At 34.5% G+C, this 23,798-nt stretch overlaps 1 protein-coding gene and 1 long non-coding RNA gene across 5 annotated transcripts in view; one reads left to right on the top strand and one right to left on the bottom strand.

Annotated features, from left to right (window-relative positions):
- Nucleotides 1-23,798, bottom strand: part of ATP8A1 (ATPase phospholipid transporting 8A1) — a 112,019-nt gene that overhangs the window by 51,710 nt on the left and 36,511 nt on the right. For 3 of the 4 annotated variants that reach the window (XM_061991930.1, XM_061991929.1, XM_061991932.1), the window contains 11 exons: nt 22,040-22,167; nt 20,402-20,479; nt 18,297-18,385; nt 16,433-16,477; nt 14,298-14,370; nt 13,099-13,204; nt 11,782-11,864; nt 11,555-11,604; nt 5,427-5,496; nt 4,317-4,401; nt 596-735 (listed from right to left, as the gene is read on the bottom strand). In XM_061991930.1, the coding sequence (XP_061847914.1) occupies nt 596-735; nt 4,317-4,401; nt 5,427-5,496; nt 11,555-11,604; nt 11,782-11,864; nt 13,099-13,204; nt 14,298-14,370; nt 16,433-16,477; nt 18,297-18,385; nt 20,402-20,479; nt 22,040-22,167 (947 nt within the window). The remainder of the gene's footprint in view (nt 1-595; nt 736-4,316; nt 4,402-5,426; nt 5,497-11,554; nt 11,605-11,781; nt 11,865-13,098; nt 13,205-14,297; nt 14,371-16,432; nt 16,478-18,296; nt 18,386-20,401; nt 20,480-22,039; nt 22,168-23,798) is intronic. The other variant, XM_061991931.1, reaches the window with a different exon arrangement.
- LOC133625088 (uncharacterized) lies at nt 2,244-23,784 on the top strand. Its single transcript, XR_009818373.1, has 2 exons — nt 2,244-8,222; nt 22,675-23,784. It is a non-coding gene; the product is annotated as an uncharacterized LOC133625088 (long non-coding RNA).

Raw genomic sequence — 23,798 nt, 5'->3', positions numbered from 1 at the left:
GAAATTTTAATTAAGAAAAATGGGAAAAAAGAATAGTTGTACATTAAAAAAATTAAATTGACTATTGCAGGTGGGAAAACTCCCTCCTGGCAGATAATCAAAACTTCAAACTGCCGAGCAAGCAAATTTACGCCTACTTTGAGCAGGCATTTTTGTCTAGATGATCTCCATAAGTCCTTTCCAATCTTAACTACTCTATAGTTCTAAGATCACTCCACAATGGAGCAGATGTTGTTTGGCTGTCATTACACTTTTTACACAATACAGCAATCCTGAAAAATAGCTTCCTAGTAGCTCAACTTGAAGTCAATACTTTCTGGGCAGGTAGCTACTTGCTGCATAAACTTTGTCAAATTCATCTTTCCTTCATTCTGATAATCTAAACTGCAAGGATTATATGACACAGCTGTCAATATATTACTGGATTTTTTTTCTGTCTAAGCATTATTCCTCAATAATGATTCAGATTTCATGGCACAGAAAGCAAAGACATTAATAAAACAAAACAAACCCAAAACAAACCCAGAACACTCTCCTTGACACCCCTTGCCCCCTACTCCCTCCAAGGAAAAAAAACCCAACAAACTACACATACTTTTTCAATTAGTTCATAGCTCTCCTCAAGCTTGAGTGCTCTATTCTGTAGAGCTGTAGAAGCACGGTGATAGACGTCTAACCACTCTTGATAATCACTTTCTGAAATCTCAGATACAGCAAAACATAGTGTTCTTAAGCCTAAAGAGAAAGTAGATAGTAAGTATGATCCAATATTTATTACTCCCTTCCTTGATATACCTGAAATGAATAACTACTAAAAGCTGAATTTATTCTTTCTATGTATGGTTATGCCTGAATTTCAACCTGAAGTCTTGAACTTTTCTTAATATATATACATAAAAGTAAAAACCAAATAAATAGAAATTTACTCAACAGAGTAACTCTCAAAGTAGTTTAATGTAATACAGTTGATAACACTTCAGAGGAAAAAATATGATTAAATTTCACACAATATTTGACTTATCTTAAACTGTAAACAAAACATGAGACAATCTCCAATTACACTTCTTGAACATGTTTATACATTATATTTTTAGAAACATTAAAACTGTAAGATTGAATTTAATTCTGAACAAAAATTTTATCAACTTAAATGCTGGAAAGCAATCAAGTTAAAACATATCAGCAAAATGTTACAACTACCCTCTTTGTTTATCCCTCCTCAATATCTCTAGGAAATTCTCAGTTGATTATTAAAGCCAAATTTGAATCCACTCAGATTTAGTTTTCCCATCTCTCAGATTCTTTCAGCTTTCCAAATTGTTAAAATAAAATCTTTGTGTACAGGCGACATTTGGTGATTTTTACTCACAATCTTTAAGCTGGTTATACTTCACAGACTTTTTTTTCCTTCAGTAGAAACTTGAATTGAGCACTATAGTTAGAATTTGAGACTGCATGATTACAAGAAACATCTATTTTCTGACAAGACATATTTTCACTCAATGTAAGTAGCCAGGTGTGAATATCCCAACAGTTAATTTTCACACATTACCAGATTCTTAGATATCTAGAGCATGAAAATGGCATAACTCTATACACTGATAAGAGCATTGCTCTATTCAAATGTTGTCTTATAAAGCCAAAATTTGCTGGCAGATAGATTTAACTATCTGTGTTTGACACACCTAGATTTAAGTCCCTGTAGTTACCGCCTTCAGTCATTTGCCCGTTCTGCCTTGGGAGATGAACACCACCATACCCCAGGAATGGCTATATGCAATCTTTACCTGTTCACAGGTTTCTCTTGTTCACAGCTGAACACCAGCCGCAATTTTGAAATGACTGAGAAGCAGGGCATGAAATAATAGATATGTGTCTTATATCCAAGACAGCAATATAATATCTTCAGGATGAAAATCACACGTAATCCTCCCATCCTGACAGCTGAGCTGCATTAGGAACACCGCATCTCCCCATTTAGACCTAACAAATAACTGACTTATTTTCCTCTCTGCATAATAAGAATATGCTAGCAAGGTCCAAAGCAATGCCTATTAGGCAAAGGGCAGGAAAAAAATTTATGACTGGCTAATAGCAATACTATTTCCACAATTCTTTCAAAATATTTTATGATAAAATGAAGAAAAGAAATCTGTGTGTGTGTGTGAAATATCAGCAAACAAGTTTTTCAAGGCATTTGTTTTTTCTTTTTAAATCAGATTATTTTTTCTATCTTTAATATTAAAAAGATTCTTTTCATTCTGTTTTAAAATAATCTTTCAAGGGAGAAGTGGAAAACAAAATATCGTGAAGTGTGCTTCTTAACAAACTGGAACAAAAATATAGGAAAATGATACGCTTTTCCTGTTTATCCAAGCTGGCATTAACACTCAAGCTTAATAAATGCTTAAATATAAATGCCAGCCATGCTAACCACTTCATTTTTGAACAACACACAAAGAGCATGCAGCAAATGCCAAGGACATACTGTACTGCCACATGAAAGGATACATGTGAGAAACTGCAATGCCATCGTCTGCAATTTAAATCTGATGCAAAAATAAATACTGATTTCTTGAATCAATTCCTGAGACATTTAATTTATTTTTTTTAAAGACTGAGTTTTATGCTTTTGAAAGGTTAGCAATTCACTCTTCTGAACAGTATGCTTTTTCATCTGTTGAAAAGAAGGGTACAAAAAGTACTTGAACAAACTCTGTAACACTAATACATTTGTACAGTGGTTTTAGAGACATGTTGATTCCTTTGGTCCAATCTGACTATTAGGTGTGGTACTACTGATTTAATAAGAACAGTAACTAAGAATTGGATTGAAATTTTCACATTAGTTCACATCTGTAACCAAACAGATAGCCTCATGACCGAAACTAACTTCACATCTGAGTCACTTTTCCTTGATTCATCCTCGTTAGGCATTTTAAAAAACCTGAAGCTGGCCAATCAGCTTATGCAACTGGATTCATAAGCTCAAAGAGTGTATCTGAGCCTTCATGCTGTACCATCAAATTTAGTTGATTTTAGTTCTGCTTTCAAATTTATTGCATAGTTTATTATGACTTTGATACTCTAAGATTATTTAAGGCTAACTGAATGTTTCCTGATATAGTTCCTGATACAGAAAACTAACAAAAGAAACAGATCTGTGGCTTGCTCCTGCTGTCAGTGACAGAATGAAGAGACTGGTGATGCTGACTATGACCCTAATGAAGATGCTAAATTCCACTATAACCAAAAGAGAAAAATTAGGTAAGTCATATGCATAACAGACAGTTTCTTGATACAAGATTTGGCTGGACGGCAGTTACCAAGGGGTAAGCACTGTATTTTAGAAGGAAAATATTTTAATGAAGTTTGCTTTCCAGTGTAAGCTTAGTAAGACACATTAAAGGTAATTTTAATGTTCTACTAACAGTGCATTAAAAACTAAGTGGTAAAAAAATATTCAGTTTAGATACCCATCACTATTATAATTCTGCTTCCAACTACTATCTCCCGATTTATCAATAAATTAAAACACTACTGTATTTCACAGGACCAGAAAGGAGGCACAGCATGACAGATCTAGGAACTATGCTAGAACAACTTACCTGAAAGTTAAACTTCAGGTTTTTCCTTCATTTATTCTTTTAAAAAAACCCTGCTTTCCTGCTCATGTCTGTACTGTGGAATTCACCATTATTAAATAGCTAACTGGCTGTCTGTATCAATCATCTTAATTTCAGAGTCTTTTAAATTTTACTTACTATTCCTACTTCTTCCCCACAGAGAGATTCCCCATTTTCAGCAACTGCTTTTTAAGAGTGATTATTAAAACAGCAGGGATCCCAAAACACACCATATGGAAAGCTAGTACAGGCAATTCCCCTTCCCATAACTAGTGACAAAAATAATACAGCATAAGGCTACCTTCAAAGCACTATGCTAATCATTCTCAATCATCTTCACTTTGGCTACTTCTGTGTGTCATTCTGCCGTATGTGGGACATGAAAGGATCATAGAAAATGAGATCTTCACAGAAACAATGTGCAAGGTACTTGCTCCCTAGTAAAAATGTATTTTGTTTAAAAGATTCCAGTGCATACTGTAGCGGGGAGGGGTTCTTTTTGTGGGGCTTTTTTTTTAAGCATGAACTTATTACTGAAACTTCTCAGAAAGATCTTTTTTAGGAGTCATTGCTAAAACAAATTTACAAACAATGCAAGTAAGACATTACAGCAACGTAAAATTGCAAAACTGGAAAGTTGAGCAGTAACTGAACTTCATGTTTAGTTTTATGTTGAATAATGTCACCCACCTTCTGTAGCAAACTGCTCTAGATGTTTTAAGGTGATTTCTTTGTATTTTGAAGTTTCAGCAAGACGGTCATAAATTACAGTATCCTACAAAACAAAGAAAATGAACTCAGGACCATTTAATAGAAGGAGGGTTTTCTGTGCAGACGATACAAACCCTGCAGGGAAAGGGAAGAAAAATATGCAACACTGTATTAATTTATTTCAGTATCACAAAAAGAGGAATTTTGTTTCAAAGGAAAGACAAAAAGGATATTACAAATCCTCAGATTCTCCACACTTAGAAATTCTGCTATGATGTGTATTTTCTCCCCTACATTTTTGTGCTGTTACGTCCCTTAATTTTGAAAAGCACCATATTTTCCTTTGGCTTGCCATGCAAATTCTTTTAATATCCTAAAATTGTGTCTTCCTCTCTAATATTAAGCCCACAAGGTAAAATTAGTGTTTCTTAACTATTGTTCTCAGGTTTTTTTAGCCAGCTTCATACAGAGAAAACTTACAAGAGCTTCTTCTCTCCACTTGAGAAGATACAGATGGGCATTTAAATTCAATCAACTTCATTTCAATAAAAAATTTTGGGAACTGAATTTGCATACATCCTCCCCAACTTGACTTAAGATACAAAACGAGAGCTAATGAGCAACTCTGCTATTCCCAGATGTATTATGATTATCTCCCACAGATCCTATTTTCAAGAAAATTTACTTCTGACATAACATCAATAGTAGGTTAAAGCTCGCATCTAGTCACTTATGCAAGTGACACTTATGCTATTTCTATTTCTACTTAGTGACTCATACTCAGCTACTCTAGCATTCATCCATTTTCTTGGACTACAGAAGGAAGTAATGAATAGGAAGCATAAATGGCGTTTGTCCAGTACTAAGAATAGGATGAACAGGTCTGACAGATCTTCATCTCAATTAGTAAAGACAGACATTAACCACTTCATCATATAAAATAGCTACATAGTAAAATAATCTAAATTGAAAAAAGGTGTCAACTTTCCTTCCCCAACATTTTCAGTGTTTTGACTACTGTTATAACAATCTTTTGCTTTTGTATTGGTAGCATTTTCTTTGATGTAGTGAAAACAGAATAAAACTCACAGCTCCTTTGCAGTAGAGTCTTAACTTTCCCGATGGTGTGCGAACTATCACTGACATTCTCTTCCTAGTGCTGAAAGAGAAATAAATGCCCTAGATAAGGTGGTTCATAAACATATTTACCAACATTTTATCTACACAATATCTATATCTTACATAAGTTCAAGGAAAAGAAGTCCTATCTATTCTGAATTATGTTGTCAGGTGACTGGAACGGAAAAAGTTTTCCTGTCTAATAATTAGAGTGAATGCTGTTTTTCTGTGCGTACTTCTGTAAGCCTTTTTCCTGTAAAAAAACATTTGAGAATCTTTATCTTGATTTTAATACTGTCTACTGATCACAAAAAAGCATATTAAATCACAAAGAACTTATGACTAACATCATAAAGAGGTAGTGCATCACAGACCATTTCAACTTTTTCTTCTTTCCCAGCTAAACTCTTTTGCAATCACATTATTCTCATCCCAGAGTTTTGTTCATCACACATTAAGTATGCTAAGAAAGTACGTAAGTATACACAGTAAGTATGCTAAGAAATAGAAAGGGGTTCACCTCATTTTAACTACCCTCTGTCTCTCAGTCATTAATGAGATCTAAGTATTTTTTCTTTTCATCCTCATGACTGAGGTAAGAATTGGAGGAATGCACGGAGAAGACTGTCACTCTGCTTTGTCTTCCCTTTGAGATCCTCCAACAAGCATACTTTAGATTCAACTGGGGCTGTTTAGTCTAGAAAAGAGGAGACTGAGGGGAGATCTTATTAATATTTACAAATATCTAAATGGTGAGTGTCAGGAGGTTGGGGCACCCATTTTTTCTCTTGTAGTTAGCAACAGGACAAGGGGTAATGGGATGAAGCTGGAGCACAAAAAGTTCCATTTAAATATAAGAAAAAACTATTTCCCTGTGAGGGTGATGAAGCAGTGGCAAAGGCTGCCCAGAGGGGTTGTGGAGTCTCCTTCCTTGGAGGTCTTCAAGATCCACCTGGACATGTTTCTATGTGACCTCATCTAGGTTGACTTGCTTCTGCAGTGGGGCTGGACTAGATGATCTCTGAAGGTTCCTTCCAACCCCTACCATTCTATGATTCTACGTCCAGCCAAAATGTGTTTTTTATATCAAAATTCTTTCAAGCTTCAACGTTTAATTAAATCCACAGAAACTATTTGTGGAATAAAACATATTTCTCACAGCATTTAACAGTAAAATATTCAAAAGAGATGACAGTAAACAGTCCTCTTAAAGTTTTGGTTCCTGCTGGACCTGGATCCCATTTAAAAATAAACAGATAGCATTATTGTATGAATAGCTCCTGAAGTTCAGACTGCCATGGATAACATCTTGTAAATGTATGGAGATAGGGAAAGAATTTTGTAATTACTGGTGAAGTAACTAACTGAATCGTACCTTCAAGAAAATATTTTCCTATTTCACCTGTGCATACACTTTGCTTCAAGTACAGACATCTGAACAGCAACTTAAAGCTACATTTTTACTGTGAATACTGCACAGAAGAGCACAGAAAGACATTAACTGTTTCAAGTCTTTCTCCATTTAATCTGTAATCCAAAAACCCTCGGGTAAGCAGAATTCTAGAAACCCTCAGACAATTTCTAGTTGGAGATCTGCTTAGACACATAGAGAAGTTCAGATTATCTGAACTGCAGTTAAGTTGCTTAAAATGCAAGCAAGTCTCAGATCTACTTTGACTCCTGGCAATAAGACTATCTAGCTTACTACTACCTAAATTCATTACACTTACCCAAATATTCAGTTCAGGCACTGTGGAGGAATTACAGTAATTTAGGGTTTGTATAAACAATAATTTTATATGTATGCCCTTGACAGGTTAAAATTTGGCAGTTTTGTTCTTGTCTTGCAATACCAGGAGACTGCAATCCTCAAGTTCTGCATACAGCTGCCTATCAATCTACTGCAGATCTATCAGAGAATAACTAATGTTTTGCTGTAGCATTCTGAATCTTGAGCTACAAAGACAGATATTGAATCTTGACTGACATACATTTTCTTAGTAAAACTGCAATAAAACTAATGAGCAGGACTTGCTGTCAAGGACTTCTATTTATGAGACTTTTCATTGCAGTGACAGTTTTATTTTCGTCTCCTGGTGAAATACAGAAACCACAAAATTCTACTACTACATATAACTGTCAGTGCGAGGCCATTTGTTTTGTTTGGTTTTCTTCATCACTGAAGTGATGCAAACTGACATAAAGGTAACCCAGCTGTAACAGGAAAAGTACTGAACAGAAGATATCTGTGGAAACACTGACAGAAAAAATGCCTGACAGCCTGGCAACCAGAAACATCCTTGAGAAGCGCAGACAGCATCTCTGAAGTACATCTGGGCACCTAAAAGCCTGTGAAACCCTGAGATACCATCACTAAGGGCAAAACAAGGGAATGTTAACTGCAATTTAGTGTCTGGAAAGGGGAAAAATGTCTAGAAAAGGGAGAAATATCCTTAGAAAGTAAGAATCAGCAACCGCTATTGATTGTTCTAGCTGAAAGAATGGGACAAAGAGGCTGACAAAACAAAAACTGGTCTGAAAGAAAACACCATCATCATGCCTGTTGCAGGCGGTGGTGTCCTACATCCTCTTATGTCTCTGCAATCTAAAAATGACCTGGTTTTACTCAAAGTGAAATCTCTCTCTCTCAGAACCACTCCTGCATGATTTTTTCACCACCAGGAACACCTGGGCTGACCCAGACTCTCACTCTTTGAAGCAAGACTCTGTCATCAACTTTGAGGCCCCACTCCTGGGGCCAGTTTGGTGAGCACTGAACCTGTACTATTTTGAATAATATATATATGTGTGTGTACACAAAGACAGATAACCAACTGCAAGTGTATATCTTCACTAGTGATAGTTTAGTAGCAACCTGCAATATATGGAAATACATACTTGCTGCTGCTCTCAATTGCTGCTATTACTGAAATATAAATGTACTTTATTACTCATCAGTATAAATGTAACAGTAATTTGTAGTAATCTGTTATAAAGACATTTAGAAAATAAAGCCTCTGTGTCCTTGGTGTGCTATGGAATAAAGTAAATCCACTTTTTTGATCTCTATACATCCACAGACTGGGTAAAGCTTTGGGTTGTGACAAGGAGGCAGAACAACTGGCAATTCCTATGGCATTGCCCTGGGATTACAGATGAAAGGAAGCATCTTATAAGGGGACAGAAATACTTTCTTCAGTCAGAAGATTTGCCACATCTGTCTTAGGTTTAAGATGAAAATTTCTTCAGGATGTAAGCTTACAGCCACAGAAAGAAACGGTTACACAGGCTTTGTTATCTCTTCTGTCAACCTCATTCTTTTACATTCTGAAGTATTTGTCTTCAGGCACAAAACAGGATCATTATATTTTCGACCTCTTTGAATGACGGAGATAAGGCCCCAAATGCTCTAGAAGGTAGCTTTCCATATGCCCAGTGCACTCAAGGAAATGTAAATTGTTCATAAACCTAGTCAGACAGAGGATTGGTCAAGGTATTGTCGTATTTCAGGTAAATACATTGGCATTCTAAATAAAAAATACTTAGGTTTTAGATGAGAAGCTTTACTCTGTAACTATCACAGATGGTTTCTGAAAGATTCTGGAGATATATTCCAGAGATACACATGAAAATCAGTCATTAAAATAATAGATTGTACATATCTGAAATGCTGAGATATTGTTACTACATCCAAACTTAATACTTGCCAATGAAATTAATTCTGACGGTAAAAATTCAATTCACTCCTCTACGAAAAACAAACATGCAAGTCAAAACCTCCTTCAGTAGCACTGCTAGTAATGACATGTTGATGCAAGGACTGATGTGCAATTTGTGCACTGATAATGGACATGGCTTATGCTCACTGAAATAAGGAATCACAGGCTCAAAATCATGCTCAACTTTGCAACTGGTCCAGGTAAAAAGGCAGTGCATGTAGTTAGCACAGTGATGACAATAAGCATAAGACTTCTGGATCCTTAACTGACCATAGTGTTGTTTCCCACTGCCCCGCAGATACATATATAGATATAAATGTAGGAGTTGGTTTTGGCTCCTGAGAGACATATCAGTTTTCCTATTTGTTATAGTTCCAGGTGACAGAATACAATAACAGGCACAACACAGTTTCTTCCCTGATAGTATGGGAAGCCCTGAACAGCAGAGGGTGCGAACAACTCTTCACTCCCTTGAGCTTAAGGTATCACAGCATTTGTAGCATGTGAGCACACTCTTTACTGGAGACAATCTGAAGTCAACACAACTTATCAAGACACTATTAGCTCTACAGAGATTAGCACTACATTTTAGGAATAATTGTCAGCTGGTTAAGGATTATCAGTCACTTTTAGTATCATCTGCCAGTTAAGAGAGAGATAATTCCTTGCAATGAACAAAGCAGTATTAGCATATTAGACAAAGTCTACTACTTCTCTTTTCACAGGCATAGATATAATCACTGTAAAAACAGAATACCACAGAAGACTCCAGCGGTTCCCACAATTTTTTCATCTGTAACAGGCTTTTCTGAAGACTATGCTATCAAATGTTGAGAGTGTTGTACTCTACTTGCAGAAGAGTCTTATTCTGGCTTGTACTAGAAGGTGGCAAGGAATTAGTTTGCAATTTTTCTGGAAAAAAATTCGAACACCTGAAAATACTCGACTCAATAGTTTAATTGCTACAGATTACTCCTACCCATACAGATAGTGTTATGCTTTGGAGCCAAAACTTCTCTTGCTGTGGAACACGGGTGACCTCTAGTGCTTCCAAAAATTCAATTCCAAGCAAAGTTAAAAATTACTGAATAAGAACAAAAACAGCTATGAAAATTGAATGCTTAATAAAGTCGTATGATAGGTATTCATCAGAAAAGTTCATCCTCCAAAGGCTAAAATTTAAAAGAAATTCTTTTTTCTCCACGACGTATCACTGTTCAAATTACAATTGTAGACTAACACAGAATCGTAAACAACGCAGAAATCCTTCAGTACTGCTCTATGAATGCAGTATAAACTTTCAAACATGTTGAACAAACAGCAGTGTTGCCTACTTGCCAGCTTTTCAAAACAAGAAGTGAAAGAAGAGCCTACAGAAAAATAAGACCATGCCATAAATCTGAAAAAAAAATCAAGTATAGAGAACTACTACTCTAACTTCACTTAACCTATAAATCTTCATCCCATCTCTCCAAATACAAAAATCCAAGGCAATATTGATCTGTTCACTTCTGTAGCCAAGCTTAAGGGAAACATAATAGGACAGGAAGAAAAATAGTGATTGCTTTCCGCAGACACAATGACAAGAAATCATTCTAAGAAAAAAAAGAGCTTCCTCTACATACAAGTCCCTTCCCCATCCTGTGCCAAAGTAAGCAATGGGCCTACAGGAACACTTACAGAACACAGGCAGCATACACAGATACAATTTAAACAGAACTAGATAACAAGAGAAACTGCACCTAGATTTCTTATGAATATCTTTATAACTCCAACAGCTTTGACAGATTTTTTTTAAACTGAAATTAAAGTATGTGATAAACTCACGTTCCAAGAAAACTAAGCAGACAAGGCTTTAGTGAAGCTGCTCAGGACAAAACAAATTTCAGTCTACCGTACTTAAGTCATTATTATGCAAGTATACTTATGGTCAAATGCAGAATTTTATTCTATCACTCAAGGCAAACACAAGTTATGTAAGAGATCTAGTTGAATCTTTCCCCCTGCCCTCTAATACTATAGTTTAAGTAAATCACATAGTGCCAGTGTTTTGAGAAATACATGTAAAAGGTCAAATATTTTGCTACAGTCTCTTTCCACATAATTTTTTTAAAAGTTTTGAGATAATAGCCTTTTTCAATCTTTATGCAACAGTAAAAAAATATTAGCCGAAAAGGAGACAACGGGAAAGAATACATGCATGCCTCTGAAAATGTCTTACCGATGAAACCAAAGTGTAGTATGATCACATATTACAGAGATAAAAGCCAAAAGAACTGCATTCTTTGCCTACACAAATATAAAAAATGCAAATATTTTTGTGCATAAAACCCCTCATATTTTCACAAGAAGACAATCAGCGCACAATGTGCTATTTACCTTGTAAACTCCAGGACATTTAGCAGTTCGTATCTCTCTTCCTGTCCCAACTGAAGAATTACCAAAAAAAAAAAAGTGAGAATTAATGCAAAAAGCCTAAAGCAAAAGAAAGAAAACCAAACAACCAACATCTCAATAGATATGAACCATGACACAATTATTCAAAAAGTATTTAATACAACACAAGTAAATACAAGCAAATGATCATGTTACTCCAGCATACTTACAGACTCTATGATTACTGAGTCGGGTGTCCTTCCAGTGAATACAAATCGAAGATGTCTGGCTGCTCTGACCAATGCTCCTTCATCTGCAACAAATCAATTAGTTATTTTGCAGATGTACCAATGTGATAGTTTACCCTTGGATTTAACAGCCACAGTCCAAACTTTTCTACTTTTGACTAATTTTTTCCTTTATAATATTAGATGTGGTGTTGGAAAGAACTACTTGTTTTTCCTGTTAAGACTTTTGAAAGGAGTTTACAGTTCAGAAAAAATAAGCCCTTAAAAGAACATGCTTCTCAGCTCAATAATGAGAAAATCCTCTTCAAAGCACCTTTGCAAGCGCTTTCCTCAGTGGGCACTGGATAAGACATTTCTTCCTGTGTAAGTTCTGTTCTGTTTCTGTGGTAAGGCATTACTGCAAATAATAGGTAACTTCAATGTCTAGATTTAGGAAACATTTCAAGCACCAAGCCAGTCTCCCATAGGCATCAGCTGTCTTCAAATGGCTCAGGATGTCAGCACAGAATATGTTAGCAGTGCTTAATAAAACATTGCCATGGCACAGTTAGCTTTGTTTATGGCATTTCCTCTGCCCTTCTTTTCCAATTTTTGAAGGACAGAATTTAGAGATAGCCACCTAGGAGCTGGGACAGACAGTGAAGACAAAAGTTGGAGACTTTCTGTGTTTCATGTAATTTCTCTGATCATTATTTGTTACAGTACATTAGCTCAGCAGGGCTGAGCACATTTTAATCTTTTTGCCTTGCTTCATCATTTCCTGAATTCAAGAATTGTCTATGAACCACAGAAGGCCTGAATCAGACTTTTTCACTATAATCTTTTCTCACTCTCTAGTAGAACTTACCACAATTTTTATCCTATTAAAAACATTTATTTTTCATTTTTTATTACAAACACAGTCTCTGTTCTAAATTAACATCATAGTTACCAAGTATAATAGGTTCACAAGCAAGGACATAATTTTGTCTCCTGGTTTGTTTTCTATTTGCATTTGAGAAGTTCCTTCAGACTTCCACAGCAATTTGACAACACCTCAGGAGTGCTGTATGCATAAGCACTCTTCACCCTCACATTATCTACTGGATGGTCATATTGAATTTTCTAAAGCAAACTGGCCAAATCTAAATGCTTTTTTGACAAAACTGATTTTAGCCAACACCAATTATTTTTTTGAGATGTAGGTTCTCTTTTGTCATTTTGGAAGATACTTCAAAAATCAATAAACTTTGAATACAATTTATTTGTTGAGTTCATAAAATACTTGACTATATGTTCACTCAGTTATTTGAGTCTCACCTGGAGATGCTGCCTGATATATAATTTTATCACCTTCTCTTTCTGGAACTGCTGTATGACACACTGCCATCATTGTCAAAAATTCACATATTATAGGTGCAGTTGGCTAAAAAAAAAAAAAAAGGTGTCAGTGTGTGATTAATAATTTGAGGTAACTGAAAAATAATACTATACAAGAACAAATAAGTAAAGAAAAAATGAAACATTTTTCCTTTCTAAAAACTATCAACAATTAACAAAACAGACATTATTAGTACTCTAATTTCAGTATGCAGAAATTCTGGCTGTTTGATACTAGTTATACAAATATATATTTTATTGTTATGATAGTAACTGCCACTAAAATAGGCAACTGGAAAAACAGAATAATTCAAATAAGCATTTCAGTAACAGTATTCAGATTTACTTTATAAAAGAATTTTACTTTACTGAAGGCTCCTTGGATGTTGTCTTTTTACTAGAAATATTTCCTTTTCTATGACTTTTGTCTAATACTGCATTTGATAATAATTTTTAAGAACCTTTAGGAAAGAGGTAGGAACTGAACCCGAAAATCATGTGGAAAATGCTGCCAAAGTCAGACAGAGGAAAGGGGAACATTTAGATTAATGTCTCAAGCACTTAAAAGTCTACAGAGCTGAAACAATTAAAAAAAAATTAGCCAAAAGAGGGTAGAAGAGTCTAGATAAGAAAAACAGTTGATTGTTTTGATGAATACAGCTAAAAATCTGATTAATGTGGCTGACACTGCAAAATTAATGAACTGACTTCTATATGGTTGTTCAAAAGAAACCACAGCATCCCTCCTAAATAAGCTCAAAGCAGTTGATTTGCTGCATATTTATAGTATTTCAGACTAGTAGCAGACTGAGAATGTGAACAATGAAGATAACATTATAATTACTCTATAAAATGTAATATCTGAAAAAATAGTTTCACAGTGAAAAAATGCTAATGAGAGCAGGTTCCTGTCCTCTTCCACCGAGGGCCACCAGATCCTCAAAGATATATTCAGAAGGATGAATTACAGAGTCTTTTCCAAAGCACTTCAGAACACATTTAATATACAGTGGTGAAGCCTTTTTGAATTTTGTACCTGAGTTTTTATAAGATGTATCTAAAAGCATTTCTACAGCTTAGATGCTCATATTATATATATTTAATACTATATCAGAAAATAATGCTTCTATATAACTTACATGACTGCTTTGAAGATTCTCCAGTAATGAAGAGTCATTAAATGCTTTTTCTTCTCCATTTTGTGAGCCCTGCCTAGAAGTAATCAAGTAAAAAAGATCACCGTTAGCATATACTTAACAACTTATATACAAATCACCCAGGTGAGGTCAAACATAAATTTTGGTTTGTAGCTGTTACAACAAAGGCTACAACTGAATACCGTGAGAAAAAGAAGTGAAAAGGTACTTGTTTCACATCTCCAAAGTTTATCTCATTTTGGGAAACTTTGCTTTATATAAATACACTTAAATCCACAGAAGTTTCTCTGATGAATTCAAGTAATGCAAGATGAAGTAAAAACAAAGTCTACAGTATAAGAATGCAGCTTCTTTTCTTCTGATTTCTCAAATGAGATTATTGAAGAGACTCGGAACAAGATGTGCCCAAAGAGATCACGTTTCTTTGAGAAATTAATTTTGGAATATGGTCTGTAAATGTTTGCAGAAAAAGTTTGATATCTGAAAGAGGTAAGCAAGCTGAGTATGGACATCAGGGAAGTCTCCATTGAGAGGGTTTGTTTTCTCTTATAACCAAAAAGGAACCTAGTAAACTAATGGATAAAGATAACACATCAACAATGAAGTAGGAAGAGATTGAACAGATGCAAGATGGTGATGATTCTGGAGAAATAAAATTATACACTAACATCTCTCAGACTGCACAAATCTAGCTGAAGCCAACAGCTTAAAAACTTGGAACTGCAGCTGACTTTAGTATTAAGACAATCTAGCTGAGTCTGAATCTCAGTGAAACAACAGTGCTGAAAAGTGAATCCAGTTGGAGGAATATATTCTTTTTTCATTTACTTTGGATCTTGCCTTTCCTCACATAATCTTTGAAGAGAGTCATCACAGTCGATGATTTAAGTTGAAGGATAAGCCCTATACATAAAAGGAGAGCTAATGATTCTCTCTGAAAAATAAAAGTGAGCTGTTTTAGCCCTGAACAACCATGAAGGAATATAAAGTGGCACTAACTCCTCTCAAGGACTACTTTTTCTAAAAAGCTATTCTTAAAGTAAGAAATCCAAAGTATCTTCATTCACCAAGACTTTTTTTTTTTTTTAAATACAAAGAAAACAGATCTTGAAGCGTCAAATCTTAACAGCTTCAGAGAGATTCTAATCAAATTTAATGTAAGGTTTAAACTGTGTTTGCTTTCTGACATAAAGACTTCAAGATTTTTCCAGATTTTCAGTGCTCTGTTGTGTAAAACTGGAATACAATTCAAATACAAAACCAAAGATTTATTAGTCATGTTAGGACTAGAAATGTTCCTGTCATAAATAGATTCTATCAATCTCAATAAACTTGCATGCAAAAAAAAAAAAACCCACAAAAAACTTCCGTTCTTGGCTTATAAAAGGGAAGTACTTTTTTACTGAAGTAGTGTTACAGGCATCAGTTTATCCATTTCAGATGCGCTTATGAAGATTTTTAATGTGTATTCATAAAACTCAGTCTTATTTCATAACTATCTTATAAGTAAGCATGTTTGATTTCATGTAAGCACTGCATTATTTTAGTGAAATAATGTGCACTCACTTGTCCACAGTTAAGCACACTTTACATCTTTCTAAGAAACATCTTGTTGCTACATTAAATGAAGATATTAATGTAGGAATCAAAATATTAATAACTTATTACATACTTTTCACTCTCAAACATGGACCTTTATTTCAACATGTTAGAGATTATGACTAACAAATTACTAGAGTAACAGCAGAAAAGTGTGATCAAATTTAACATAATACCAACCACCTCAATAAATGACAAATCTTTCTCTCCTATAAGCAGTTCTGAATTGTATGGGATTGTATATATACAAAATAACTGTACATATACATGCAGAATAACTGTGCTATATCTCAGTGACCCTACTAGCAACTCCATTCCAATAGAATACACAACCTAATGCCACAGAATTCTGATGGCATAAATTTGTCTAAGACTCCCCCGGTCTGCATGAATTTGAAGCTAAAATAACTTTTGAATAAAATATCTCACATTCAGCTCTGTTTCCAAAATTGTTTCTCACTGGTTTTAAGCTTGAATCTTCAATAAACACCACGTACTAAATGATTTTTGGAGCTTACCAATCATCTGAAGCAATACTATAATCCTCAGGCTCAGGGCAATGGCTGCACAAGTAGTAAGGAAAGAACAGAGATAGGAAGAGAAAAAGTAATCACAAAGGCTAAAAAATTGAATCGTATAAAAAAAGAGGTTGGTTAATGAAATCAAATTACTAAAAAAGGTTTTAAAGGTATGTCAACTGAGTATTTTGCTAGTGCTTAGGTAACAATCAACTACTGCAAAGTCAGAATGTTTTTCTTGAAATGTCATAAACGAAATTATTTTTTTTCCCAATTGGAAGCTTGTCTGCTTACTAACTTATACAAGGCAGATAAGAAGGCATTTGTCCTCTTCATAAATATTGCTTTATATTCCAGTATTTATACTTTCTCACCGTTTCTCATTAAACAAAACGTGTTTTTCCCATTATCTAAAGCCATGCTAATGTAGCTTGTCCGATGAGTTCACAAAATGCTGATAAACAAACTAGCCATAGTTTTGAAGGACTCTGGAATCGTCCTCTGGAAGGACTCTGCCCTGTGATGATACAGCTTTGAATGCATCACAATTTATAACACATTTTTTATTAGTATCAATACAGAACAACAGTGACTCTGTTCTCCAAGTAGCTATAAGAGATGCTGTAATAACTATTCTCTGTAAAGAGAAACTGCTTTATAAAGAGGGATAATAATCAGAAAACTAGTCTTTGCAAATGGGGTGGATGGGGGCTGGAAAGTATAGCAAGAAATTTTTTCCTTTCCCTAAAGAATACATTCACATTTATGTTTCATAACAGAGAAATTTTAGAATTTACAATACCAACGTCAGATGAAGATAAATAATGAACAGAACATCAAACATTGATTTTAAGTGTCATTATTATTAATGTATTTTTATAATCTTAAAAAACTAGTATAAAAATAATTTGAAAATAGTTCTCAGAGTAGTTTCTCTGAAGTTATGAAATTAATTCATGGTAGGAACTGAGTAATGTATCGTTAATGCATTAAGGATCCAATTTTTTTTTTTTTTTTAATGGAAATCCTAGATTAGACTCCCAAAAACTAGGATTGTCAAAAGGATTCAGATGATAAAGTCAAAAAAGATAAATCATCACCTTTAGAAAGTCAAAACTTGATTACAGCTCTGACTAGTTCTAGAGGTGTCTTAATTATCTGCCTCTGAATGCTCTGAGATTGACCCAGGTCCAGCATTTCACATATTGGTAAGCCACACTGGCATTTACAATGTAGGTGCCTCTGGTCTATTTATTGCTCTAATTAATTTGTTTTCAAGTAATCAGTCTTACAAGCTTGAGGATTTTGCAAACTCTGTTGAAGAAGTTGGCTGCAACAGCTGACAAAGAAACAGGAAAATGCTTTGTTTGCAACTATTAGGAGAGATTTCTTAAAGCAACATTGATATCTGGAGATATGCCACTATAGAGTATTCACAAAAGCCATGTGTATGGTGGCTACACTACCGTAGTTCAAATTCTTGTTCATCCTGTATATTATTTGTGTAAGAACATGTGCCTACACAAAATATAAAACACAGACAATTATACAAGTTTTTGCAAATATGAGGGAAGACTTTTTAATAACATTTATCAGACTGAGAAAAAAATATGCACACTGAAGTGTTACCGCAGTAAGCCTTTAGTATCTAAACTTTATTTTTGTACCTCTTTACAAAATAGATGTCATTAGTGAAGCCATGACACCTCTTATAAGTAACATAGTCACAAGCAAACTGACTCCTACTTATAGGTATTGTCAGGCGTAAATTTATTTTTAGTATAGCATTAATGCATGAGTATACTTATGCAGGCAGAAGAAAAGAAAGGCACAGAGATAAAGAGAAGTATATAAAAATACCTACCCATAAGCAACTCCTGCTACAGTACACTTCTTAAATTGCATGACATTGCATGTCAGGGTACCCGTTTTGTCAGAAAATATGTATTTTACCTAAATGAATGATAAAATTCATTATACATTAATGTTCAGCTATTTAAATATTCAGTACAATTCATGACTATCAGCACTCAAAATATTTTTATCAGTTCTGCAGTCTTCACAGTTTACAGAAACAATACACAACAATACACAAATATGGCAGATCCACAGTCTTTATACACATTTCCAAACATAGCCATCAACTGAGATGGCAGGAAAGTTAAGCTTGCTCCAGTGCATGATGCTTGACTTCACTATCCCTCACTCTACAAATTGCTGAAATGCAAAAAAACTAGTGAAGACCAATGGCTTTGCTAATAAAATATTCGATTTCTGACAGACATCAATGTGGTTAAAGTATCTATATGCATTTCTAAATCCTTCTTTTTGATAAAGAAATATCTTCACAAAGCCAAAACAGAAGTAAAAAACTCAACAGAAATAGCAAGTTGCAGAAAAAGAAATATACTCCTTTCTACCTGCTCCAGGTCTCCTGTTTCCCTAACATCATAAGCTACTTCAAGCTGAAATACACATATCTGAGATATTTTAATTTAGTTCAAACCTAATCACAGAATCACAGATTTTAATCTTAAGAAAAAAGGTGATGGAAAAACTCATCTTGGATGTCATCTCAATAGACATGAAGAAAGACAGATGGTTATCAGGGGAATCAACACAGATTCACCAAGGGGAAATCCTGCTTTAACCAGCTGCCTAGATGAGGGAAGAGCAATGGATGTCATCTACCTTGACTTCAGCAAGGCTTTTGACACCAACTCCCATTACATCCTCATCAGAAAGCTCAGGCTTGGATGAGTGGACAGTGAGATGGATTGAGAGCTGGCTGAATAACAGAACCCAGAGGGTGGTGATCAATGGAGTTGAGTCAAGTTGTAGGCCTGTGTCCAGTGGGGTTCCACACCGGTTAGTACTGTGAGGGTGACTGAACACTGGCACAGGCTGCCCAGGGTGGGTGTGGAGTCTCCTTGCCTGGAGGCTTTTTCAGAAACCACCTCGACAAGTTCCTGTGCAATCTAACAACAAGGTAAACTTGCTTTAGCTGAGGGGCAGGGGGTGGCACAGTGGTTGGACTAGACGATCTTCAGAGGTCCCTTCCAACTCCTACCATTCTGTGATTACTCCTTGTCCTATTGAGATTCACACCTCTTGCCAGTCACCCTTTAGGTATTTATAAGCATTGATAAGGTCCCTTCTCAGTCTTCTCCAGACTAAACATCCCCAGATCTCACAGTCTTTCCTTCTAAGTGACATACTCCATTAACCTGATCATCTTGGTAGCCCTCCACTGGACAGACTCCCAAAGTTCTCTTTCTCTTGAACTGGGGAATCCAGAAGTGGATGCAGTACTCCAGATGTTTCATTACTTAAATTTACTAAAGTTTATTTCTGCCCCTTCCCCCCCCCCCCCAGATTCTTAATTAGGAATTCACTGCATTATACATGGAGGAAATACAATTAACTGTTAGTGAAATTTACTCAGCATCTGCTATTTAAAGATTCTGTTTCTGAAGTATTACGACTTAGCCAAATTAACAGAAGAAATCTTCAATGCCAAGTTTATGTCTCAAACTGTGTTTTTTATGTGGGCAGAATGGGAAAGCAGGAATTGCAGCTACAAAAACTCAGTATTGTTTTCCAACACCAAAATTTTGCCTTTCTTAACACCTGAAGGTCTCCTGTGGGAAATATTTTCTTCATTTTGTACAGCTCTCATGTAGTTCAGAAGAGACACTTGCTCACTTGTAGAGGTCCCTTGGTCTGCCCACAAAAATCTGGTCAAATTAAGAATCTGTCAAAAAAGTGCAAATGGAAATCCCAAGAAGTATGACTAGATCTTGGTGGTTCAGGAAATTTTTATTAGAAACTTAAGAAATCAAGACAAGAAAACTAAGGAAAGAATGTAAGATTTTTTAAATGAATCATCACATTCTTTTGATATTTTAGACTGCAAAACCACATGTGTAATTTCAATACACTGATTTAGAAACAGTGTTTTTTTCCTACCTGTCCAAGTTCTTCATTGAGATTGGAAGTACGAGCCATTGCAGCAGTGTCCGTGAGTTCATAGTGCATGTCTATGTCCTACGGATATAAAAAAGTGATATATATTTTTAAATACTTGCCTTACAACAAGAAATTTACCACATAAGTAGAAAGTATAAGCATAGAATAGCAGACTAAACATGAATACACGTCTCTTCTTATTAATTCAACACAGGATGCCACAGACATAATCAGATAATTTTCAGGAATCCTGAGAAAAAATTAATTTCCTCTTTAAAACAAAAATCTATATCAGTTTGAGATTTTACTCTGTTTTCTGTGATCTGTATAATTGAAAAACTTCTACCCCTCCATTTAGAACAGATTTAGCAAAAAGCAGAATATTATATTGTAACACTGAGAGAAGTCAAGTCTTCTCTCTTTATACTGTATATACAACCAGTCATTTCTAATTAGTAAAAGAAATATACCTTGAGAAAAAAACAAGAAGATAAATTTAAGAGAATACAATAAATGTAGGGTATAAGTGGTGGGTTTTTCTGGGTTGTTGTTTTTTTTACTTGTTGAAAAAAAGGTTTATTTTTAATACACTAAAAGATTAAAACTTTGTGATATATGACTGCAGATAATCACCTTCTCTATACCGATATGATATGCACATATATAACAATGTTTAAGATAGTAAATGTCCTGAGTCTCAGATTAAAGTATATTAAACTAATCCCTCATGACATAAAATGGCAGGGAGAACAGAAGTTAAAAAAATCTTTCGGATTTCTATTATGAACAATTGCCTAACTACACATTTAAAATATGTGAGACTTTGTTGGATATTTATTTTAGAATAACAATTATCTTAATTATTAACATTTTTTTCTATAGAACAAAAGAAATTAAGAAATCAAAACTATCTGACTGCTCACAAAAAAACCTAACTTTTAAAATAAAGTATGAACTTTACCTGCTACTCCACATACAGGTTTATCTGTATCTGCATGACATCATATCTCACACATACAAATATATTTCACACATTTGATCAAAGAATCAGATTAAAGAGTTCAGAATGGTATGATTAATTTACATTTTGAAAAAACAGAAAACTCCAGGAAGAGTAAATCCTTCTTTCCCTGATTAATTCATTAGGGGAAAAAAAAAAGGATTTATTTTAGATATATAAATATATATATATATTTTATAAGATATAAAAACTAACAGACACTGCTTCTACAAAGAAACCACAATGAACTATGCTAGTGGTGTGAACATTAGCAAAGAATGAAAAAAAAAACACCTCAAAATCTGAGCTATGCTTAGAAAGAAGAAATGAAACTGGACAGAAGCTCACTAGACTGTAAATGATTTCTTCTGATCAATCTGTATGAAACTGATACCAGAATATTTAGAATAAGAAAGTATAAAGCATATAAAAAACACATTCCAGAAAGAAATTTGGTTCAGGTACTAAATAAACTCATTTATTATTACCTTCTCAGATTCCAATAATAATAAATAAACAAAATACTTAAGTATTTACATTTAAAAAAAGAGAATGCTTAGAGAAGCAATTAATCATTTCATTTACTTGTAAACCACTTCATTTTAGAAGTCAATGCATATTGTAAAAATAATATTTACCCAATTTATGAAATAGGCCTGGATAAATTTAACAACTTCAAGCGTAACCAACAAACTTATTGGAATAAGATTATTGAAGAGAATGATAAAAGTCAAGAAATTCAATCCAAAGTTGCTTGCTCCACCATCTGCCAAAAAAACAAAGCAAATAAATGGCACATTTAAGACTATACTTAAAATTATGTGTGTACAGTGTATTCCGAGTATTGCCTTAACTGATTTTTAAAATGTTCCCTGTGTAAGAAGAAATTAATTCTCAACTGCAGTATCCTTTGCCTATAAATATGACCTTCATAAGAGTTAAGGATCTCTATTACAAGGTGGAGTTGCAATTTAGAGATCTTTGCCATCTTCTAAAACTTGTGTTATGTGTGCTTTTCAGCCATTCCCTCTTTTGTTACATTTTAAGATCACAATCTAGAAAGAACTAGATATACTAGTCAAATTCTCAACTCTAAATTTTAAACTTTTGTATTTTTGAAGAGGAAATGTAGAGTGAAATTAATTTTTTCTCTGTCCACTCTATTTTTATTCCTCCAATTCAGTAAAATAGGTAAATTCATACAACACGAATATAGGAAATTAAAGAGTTTAAAGACAGAAATTTATCAATGACCATTATTTATTTTTTTCAGGAATAAAACCAAAAGCTTCTTAACTGTTTTACCTCCGTGCTAACCACTATATTCTGGAAAGTTTTACATTTCCCAGAGAAGAAAAAAGAAGTGCACTGAAAAGAAGAATCAGATGAAAAATAACAAATGATAAAACACTTCAATTCCATCTTTTTACACTACTGGAAACTGTCAGTATCACATTAATGATTTCATTTCTTTCCACCTCAAGATAGAAATATTATTTTTTTTTAAAAGGAAGAAACTAATTCTTCAGCCTCAAAAAGAAGAAAAAGAAGCTATGAAAATCAAGTTTCTCAATCAACAACAGTTCATCATAAATACAGATAACTGTTTTGTTCAATATAAACTTGAGAAGACTCCCAAAGATTTTTCTTTTAAAACTGACCAAACCACCCCATAATGCCTACTTTGATGACTACATTCACCAGCAGCTTTGTATTCCACACTCTGTTGTTTCAGGAACAGGGAGTCTAGTTCTGGTTCTACTGCATAAATAAAGAAGGCTCTAGGCACACTGAAATAAATTCTGAAAACATGAATAACTGACCACAAAGTGCATTCATGAAAAAAATTCCTTTAATGAGAGTCAAATTATGTCAGTATGTTGCATACCGCTGTGAAGACCCACGTAACATCACATTGCCTTTTATCCATCATGAGTACAGCTAGCTGCCCCAAATACATGAAATGAGATCTTTTGTGTCTGTTTTATCTTCTTCAAGAGCAGTCTGATAAGAGCTGATACTGACAGTCAATAATTAGTTAGATCCCTGTATGGTAAAAATTATAAAGCTACTGCATTATTTCCTGGGAGCTTAAAAATTCAGAAAAAAAACATTGCAGCTTTAAGCATCGTCCATTGGTAATAGATGGTTTTAGTCTGATGTTTAGGAAGCTGACTTTATGCTAGAGAATGCTGATGCAGACAGACCTTGCTGAGCTGCAGAGATGTAGAGACTAAAAGATGTTGAGATAAACAACAAATCTCCCCTTCTTGAATTCAGCAGGAGCTCAGATGACACAGTAAGGTAAATTTTATACTTGCTGTGATATACTTAGCCTAATAACTTTAGTCAATAACCAATAAACACGGACTGACAAAACCCACACTGTGTAAAGGA

The sequence above is a fragment of the Colius striatus genome, chromosome 3, assembly GCF_028858725.1.
Source record: "Colius striatus isolate bColStr4 chromosome 3, bColStr4.1.hap1, whole genome shotgun sequence".
In the NCBI taxonomy this organism is placed as follows: Eukaryota; Metazoa; Chordata; class Aves; order Coliiformes; family Coliidae; genus Colius; species Colius striatus.
This window is presented reverse-complemented; position numbering and strand designations above follow the sequence as displayed.